This window comes from Gavialis gangeticus, unplaced genomic scaffold, assembly GCF_001723915.1.
Source record: "Gavialis gangeticus isolate Ggan-Ray unplaced genomic scaffold, GavGan_comp1, whole genome shotgun sequence".
Lineage (NCBI taxonomy): Eukaryota > Metazoa > Chordata > Crocodylia > Gavialidae > Gavialis > Gavialis gangeticus.
The window spans coordinates 34772160-34780026 of NW_017728993.1; the positions used below are offsets into that span (position 1 = coordinate 34772160).

The window sequence follows — 7867 nt, forward strand, 5'->3', positions numbered from 1 at the left end:
CATGGATTTTAACCCAGAGGGTCTCAAGCTGTCCACCGTGGGTGCCAATGTCAGCTTGCAGGGACGCGTAGCTTTCCTTGACATGGAGAGCTACGCCTCCGCCCCTTTTGACCACTCAATCCCTCCTGTACAGGGTATAGCCACCTATACCTGTGGCCCAGTCATGGGTGGATTCCCACCTGGTCTCCGTTATCCCAATGACATCATTGTTATTTGCATTTAGCAGAACAAGTTTCTCCTGTTTATTCCCCAAGCTCCTGGCATTTGTGTCTAGACACGCAAGTGTCCCCTTGGGGACCCTTGCCTTGCCTAAATTTTGTTCCAGGGCTGGGGCTGAAGTAGGGTCCCTTAATTGCCTTGGCCTGCTGGCTTTTGCAAGGGTTGCTCAGTGGGCCAGCAGTGGTGGTATTCCCCCCATCCTCTGACACGCTTAGTTTAAAGCCCAGTGGAGCAGGTCAGCCAGTCTGGCTGAGAACAGCCTCTTCCCCAGCGGAGAGAGGTGGAGGCTGTCCCTTCCCAGCAGCTTGCTGCCTGTCTCTCCAAAGAGTGGACTATGGTCATGGAAGCCAAAGCCTTCCCGACGACACCAGTGCCACAGTCTTTGGTTGACTACCTGGATCCTCCTCTCCCTCCTCAGCCCATAGCCCAAGATTGGGAGGATCGAAGAAAACACCACCTGCTCCCCCAGACCTTTAAGCCCCGCACCCAAATCCCTGTAATACCTCATGACCTGGCTGGGAGTGCTCTGAGCCGTGTCATTGGTGCCCACATGGATGAGGAGCACAGGGTAGTGGTCAGTGGGCTGGAGGAGTTTAGGGATTTTCTCTGCAGTGTCTTGGATTCTGGCTCCCAAGAAGCATCAGACTTCCCAAACTAAGGGGTCAGGGTGGCAGATTACCCACTCAGTCCCCTTCAGGATGGAGTCTCCCACAACAAACACTTTGAGTTTGGTCTTGGGGAGAGTGGGGGTGGTAGCTACAGTATTGTCTGTGTTGCCTGTGGGAGCTGGCAACACAGCAGGCTCTGCTGAGCTGCAAGAGGTTCATACCTGTTGCTGAGCTCCAGCAGGGCAGGGGCCTTGGTCCAGTGGGCCTTGGGGCCCTTCGCCACCTTGGTCCAAGCCCTGGGGTAGATAGTAAGGGAGGTCCCCGAGTCCTCCCTTGTCCTGGAGGGAGACTGTGCACTACTCTCTGTCTCCTGGGGAGGAAGGGCCTGGCAGTAGGAGTCTATCTCCTGCTCACAGTCCCTGATGGCACACAGTCTCTTAAAGTCTTCATCCCACAAACACGCCAAAGCATGCAATGAAGTCAAATGGGGTTTTGGTTTTGCAAAGAATGTGGCAGACTTCACACAACATTTAAACATTCTCATATAAAAAGTTTCTTGCATAAAGATACAACTACTGTTGCTGAGACTCCTTTGAGAGTTTGGCCTGATACTATTGAAACTACATCTTTTCAGACATGAAACTAAGTCATATCCATGACTTAGTGCAAACTAGGCAGTTGGACTTAAACAGTATGTATTTTGAAATGTACCACTTGTTAGAGAAATGCAAATGGACGAATTGTAGGCAATAATTGCATAAATTTAAGCAGGTCATTTTCTTAACTCCTGTAAGGATTTGTAGTAGCTGTGCCTTGTACTTAGAATCTAGTCCATAATGGTTGTAATTACTACTATCCTACCTGTCAGGCATCTAAATGGATCTGCAACTAGATCTAGACAGGTTACAGGGGTGGGCGGACAAGAACAGGATGGGATTCAATACTGACAAGTGCAATGTACTGCACCTGGGGAGGAAGAACCAGCACCATACCTACATGCTGGGGAACTCCCTTCTTGTCAATGCAGAGGCAGAAAAGGATCTTGGAGTCATTATTGATTCCAAAATGAACATGGGCCGCCAATGTGGGGACACGGTCAGGCAGGCTAACTGAACCTTGTCATGCGTCCACAGATGCATCACGAGTAGGTTCAAGGAGGTGATCCTCCCCCTCTATGTGACACTAGTCAGGCTGCAGCTTGAGTACTGCATCCAGTTCTGGGTGCCGCACTTCAGGAGAGATGTGGACAGCATCAAAAGGTCCAGAGGAGGGCCACTCACCTGATCAGGGGGCAGCAAGGCAGGCCCTATGAGCAGAGGCTATGGTACCTCACAAGAGAAGGATGAGGGGGGATCTGGTGGCCATCTACAAGCTGGCCAAGGAGGGCCAGCAGGCTATGGGAGAGTCCCTGTTCCCCCAAGCAGTACTGGAAGTAACGAGGAATAACGTCCATAAGTTGACCAAAAGTAGATTCAGGCTAGATATCAGGAGGCACTACTTCACTGTCAGGGTGGCTAGGATCTGGAACGAACTTCCAAGGGAAGTGGAGCTCACCCCTACCCTGTGGGTCTTCAGAAGGAGGCTAGATAATCACCTAGCCGGGGTCATTTGACCCCACCATTCTTTCCTGCCCCTGGCAGGAGGTCAGACTTGATGATCTGCTCAGGTCCCTTCAGACCCTACCTGCTATGAAACTATGAAGTACCTAAGTGTGATTTTATTCTACCCCATTCACTGCATCTATTTTTGTAACACACTGCGTATGTCTACACGTGTGCTTTAACGTGCATTAGCCTATTTTAATGCACACTAAAGCATCACTAAAAAAGTGCTATTTAGCTAATGTGCTTTAAAATGGGCTAATGCAAAATAAGTGTCAGTTAAAAACCATGGGCATTTGTATACACATGTGCCGCAGTGCCAGGCACTTCTGAAAACACCTGGTGCTACGGTGCATGCATTTGTATAAATGGCAAAATGCACATCAGCACTGAAAAAATGACAGCAGCCCACTTTTGAATTAAAATGCTTTGAAGGTGTTTTAGTTAAAAAGCATTTTGCTGCCATTTTCTACACACCAATGCGATGCAAACTTCGCTGTTGATACAAATGCGTGTGATGCAGCTCCAGGCACATCAGGTTGCGTGTCCACAGACTCAATTAATTGAGTCTGCTACAATGCACTGGATTTCTGGTGCGCTGGAGCAAACAAAGGTACGTGTATAAATGCCCCGTAATCTTTTGTTAATCCACATTAAGACAGGCTAATACACATTTTCCTACTACCTCACAAGCTCATCAAACAAGCTTTAGTTAAAGTGCCCCCACTGCCATGTTGAAGCACAGGGACGCTGATGCATGGGGCATGGAGGCTGGCTGGGGCGCAGTAATTATCACACTCCAGAAGACTCAATTAATTGAGTCTGCTCTGACACACTGTAAATACAGTACTTTGGAGCAGCCTCCCAGCTCATGTATAGGCACCCGGAGGTAGTAGACTTAATGTGCATTAACAAAAGCACACTAACACATGTGTAGATACACCATTGTCTCCTTATCCTTAAGTCTGAGTCACAAAATAGCATTGAGGAGGAGGAGGATAACCCACCCAGCTTTTGCAATAACTGTTTTTATAGGGACGCAAGCAGAATAGAACAGAACTACTATGTTCCATACTGCATATACCCAACTTGCCTAATAGGTAGAATAGAGTCTATGCATTTAGTAAAATAATAATAATCTAAAGCTGGATGCTGCATTAGTTGAGAGTAATCTTGTGACTCACGGGAACAAGGCCTGCAGCAGTGGACATATATTAAGAAGTGTTGAGTGTATTCCTTTCTTTATTTTATAGTTCTGGGGACCTTTTGATCACTGCAATTATCTCTAAATCTGTCTCCGTTCTTAGTCAAGAAAGACATTAACAAAGAAAGAATACATTTGTAGGAAAATTAAAGATGTTTTTCTCACCATTCCGACACAGTTCAACTTCACAAAAACGAATTCCTTCAGGTGCAAAGATAAATGAATGGGCATGGGGAACACAGTCCTACAAATTTAGAGCAGAGTTGTAAGTAAAATCATCATGAATAATTGTGGTTTAACTTAAAAAGCGATCTAAATAAGAACATCAAGAATAAATAAAATTATTGTGCTGGCATTTTTTTATACCTGGTGTAGACGGTGCCATGGCGACTCTTGAATAAAGACTTTGGCATACAGCACATGGCAAAATGAGGAGATGAAGTGATTACAAATATCCAGGGCAAACTCTTCTATAACTTGGACCTAAGAAGATAAATAAGATATTAGGGAGCACCAATTACCAATTTATGCAAACATACACAGTTTATCTTGTTTAATACTTAATTATACAATTGTTAATTAAACAATTGTAAAACACATTTGTAGACAATAGGGTTTTTATTTAATTCAGGATGTACACAGCCTAAAACATTTAAACTGCTTGGTTATCATCAGGGATCCTAGTTTTCTCTGTTCAAAAATCACAGATTCTCTGACTTCTAAAAAACAGAAAACACTGCAATTCTCTGATTAATAAAACCCTAAAATCCATGTTTTTCCACAATTAAAATGAAATGCCACTATATATATATAGGTATCCATTAAACATAATGTTTTATTGATGTATTTATCATTTTAATGCTGTCAGACATGTCTACACATTGCCCTACACATGATTGCCAGGAACATCACCATAGCGGCATGCGCCCTGGGTATAGTATGCCACCACAGCGATGTAACAGTGAAATCTGTCTGCCATGCGCACGGTGCAGTAACTATCTGTACTGAGCTGTGCTTTAGTAGTTCCAAAAGGCTTCCCTGCCCTGCTATGCTGGGTCTCGCCTGCTGGGCTGCAGAGGCCCCAGAAGGAAGGCAGCAGGGCGGGGAGTGCCAAGACCACAATGGGCAGCCCGCATCCTGCCCTGCCCATTGGAACTCTGACAGCCTACAAGGGCAACCTGCCATTTCCTACATTTTTCTCCTTTAAAAGGAGAAAATCTGCATTTTTCTGTGGTGAATGGAAAACTCAGATGCTTTGTTATCACACACTGTACACTGTGAAGGTAGGTACTGAGTCACAGTTAACAAAAATTCCTTTTCCTTTAGATCCAGTAGCACCTACTCCATGAAAATAATAGGGCGAGCTGGGGTCATTGGGTTGAAAAGCCACTACTGAAGTTTGACTCTTAGAAGCTATCATGTCAAAAATCTCCTGGTGAATGACATGATTTAATTGAAGAACAGTAAAGGCAAAAGACTGGGTTTCATTAATGGGACTGCAGTGGGCATGTCTTTATGAGGCATTTACTGCAGAGCTGATTAATGAGTTCTGCAGTAAAATATCACTGTCTACACATGCAACCCTATTAGGTCACAGTAGACTAATACATGCTGCCACAGGGTAGTCCAGCTACGCAGAAGTACTACCTTGTGGTGGTGTTGTTTCTTGCGCTGCAGCACATGTGTAAACAGTGATAGGGCTGGCTGGGGAATGAGGGTGCTTTAGCATGGGGCTAGCCAGCATGTAGCCCCTACAATGAAGCACACTCATGGCCCAGCCAGGCCCGCTATAGCACACAAAACCCAGCTGGAGCAGCTCAGGCTGGCAGGGATCCTACGAATCAGCCTGTCAGCCTAAGACTGCTCCAACTGGGCTCCACGTGCTGTGGACTGAAGCATGAGCAGCCCCTGTGCTGAGGCACACTTGTGCCTCAGCCAGCCCTCTTCCCCCACCTCAGCTCATGGAGCCTGGTCAGAGCAGCCCTGGGCTGGTAGGCTGAGCCCCTGAGTCTCCTGCCAGCCCAGGCCTGCTCTGACTGGGCTCCATGTGCTGTGCATGAATTGTTGTTTGCTCCCAGGAGCAAATTCAAACAGTGTGCTTGGGAGCAACACGCTCTGGAATTTATTCATGCACATTAAGTGCACATGTAGATGCATCCAGTGTGGTATTCTTAAACTAGTCAGAATTAAGAGATTAAAAGAATCATTGATGAAACTAGAGGGAGATAATACCACTTATCTGGTATTATCTGGCTAGTCCAGAATCCTAAGTCTTTATTGCTAATACCATGGGGTACTTTGAAGTCTGTGGATGAAAAGCAATACATAGGAGGTAAATGTTTTTAACAAAGAATGTACTTCTATTCTACTAAAACAAAGCTGAAGACAAATATGAAACCAGATCCTAGGTAGAGGGCCATACACCCTGCTACAGAAGAAGGCAAAAACACCCACGGTCCATGCCAATCTGACCATGGGGTAAAATTCCTTCCTGACCCCAAATATGGTGATACTTATGACCCTGAGCAGAGGGGCAAGACCCTCTAGGCAGGAACCTTTGGCCTTGCTCCTAGCAGGAGAATTGGCAAACCAATGTCAGCCAATACCCAATGTCTCTGGGGAGGCTTAAAAACCCCCTGGCACATATAGCAGGAAAAAAGGGGCTGGGGAAAGCAACCAGCAAAGCCAAGAGGTATGGAAAATATCCATGGTAGAATATAAGCATAGCTATGCCTAGATCTTCCCTGGCCATTGGCTGTCCAGCCTATTCTTGAACACCTCCAGTGATGGAGAGTTCACAATTTCCCTGAGCAGTCTATTCCCCTGCCTCATTATTCTCACAGTGAAAAAGTTTTTTTCAGATATCCAATCTAAATTTACTTTTCTGCAACTTCAAGCCATTGGTCTCTGCAGCAAGGGACAAAAAGTGTTTTCCTTCTTCTTTGTGGCAGCCCTCCAAGTATTTAAAGACTGTTATCATGTCCCCTCATAAGCATCTTTTGTGCAGCTGAACATGCCTAGCTCCTCTTCTTATATGACTTGCCTTCCAAGCACTTGATTATCTTTGTCACCCACCTCTGGACCCTCTCTAGCTTCTCCTCATCCTTTTTAACATGTGGAGCCCAGAACTGCACACAGTACTCCAGATGAGGCCTAACCAGTGTGAGAAAAGAGGCACTGTCACCTCCCATGTCTTGCACCTGCGGCTTCTATCGATGCAGCCCAAAATACATTCATCTTTTGTATGCCTGCATCACACTGCCAACTCATGTTGAGTCTGTGGTCTACTAAGACTCCTAAGTCCTTTTCCATAGAGTTTGCATCCAGCCATATGTCCCCCATTTTGTATTTATGTTTTTGACTGTTCCTCCCAAGGTATAGCACCTTGCATCTGTCCACACTGAACTTTGTTCTGTTAGCTGTAGCCCAAGCTTCATAGCCCAATGTCACTCAAGCTTCATAGCCATAGAGAAGAGCTGGGATTACCACAGCCTTATATAGTAGGATCTCTGTTCAAGTCCTGATGTCATGATCATTGAACACATGATGATAGTCTTCTGAAGGCAGAGTTGGCACATTGGATCCTATACTGGTTCTCCTCCTCAATGTTGGCCTTCTTTGAGAGATGGCTGCCAAGGTATGCAAAGTGTTCAGCAGTCTCCAGCTCCTGTCCATCAGTGAGGACAGGGAGAGTTGATTAGCCCAAAGCAGGCTGGCAAAGCACCTTTGTTTTTCTGATGTTAAGGGTTAATCCCTTAACTGGTATGCTTGAGAGAAGCAGTTGAGGGTTGTTTGTAGGTCCTCCTCCAGATGTGCAATGACAGCACAGTCTCAGCATACTGAAGTTCCATGGTCAAAGCCAGAGAACCTTTGGTTTTGGAACAGAAGCGGGAGACATTGAACAGGTTTCCATCCATCCTGTACTCAATGCCGATGCCATGTGGCAGACAGTCACAGATGAGTATCTTGATGACCGCAAGAAAGATGGAAAACAGAATTCATGTAATAAAGCAGTAGAAGTGAAGCGAAGGGGGCCAACAGGCACTGTCAAGCCAGGGTAGAGCGTGCGATGGAGCCATGTGAACAGTTGACCCCAGTTCAAATGACAAAGAGATCCATATGCTCCAGTAACTTCCCAAGTATTAAGGTGAGGCTAAGCAACCTGTAGTTCTCCAGGTCCTCCTCCTTGCCTTCTTTAAAGAGGGGCACTACACTGGCCCTTTTCCAATCCTCTG

General features: G+C 46.0%; 1 protein-coding gene across 1 annotated transcript in view; it reads right to left on the reverse strand.

Moving 5' to 3' along the window:
- Positions 1-7867, reverse strand: part of LOC109305327 (uricase-like) — a 42305-nt gene that overhangs the window by 29083 nt on the left and 5355 nt on the right. Inside the window, exons 3-4 of the mRNA XM_019528330.1 lie at positions 3999-4115; positions 3798-3876 (exon numbers count right to left, since the gene is read on the reverse strand). Coding sequence (XP_019383875.1) covers positions 3798-3876; positions 3999-4115 — 196 coding nt within the window. The remainder of the gene's footprint in view (positions 1-3797; positions 3877-3998; positions 4116-7867) is intronic.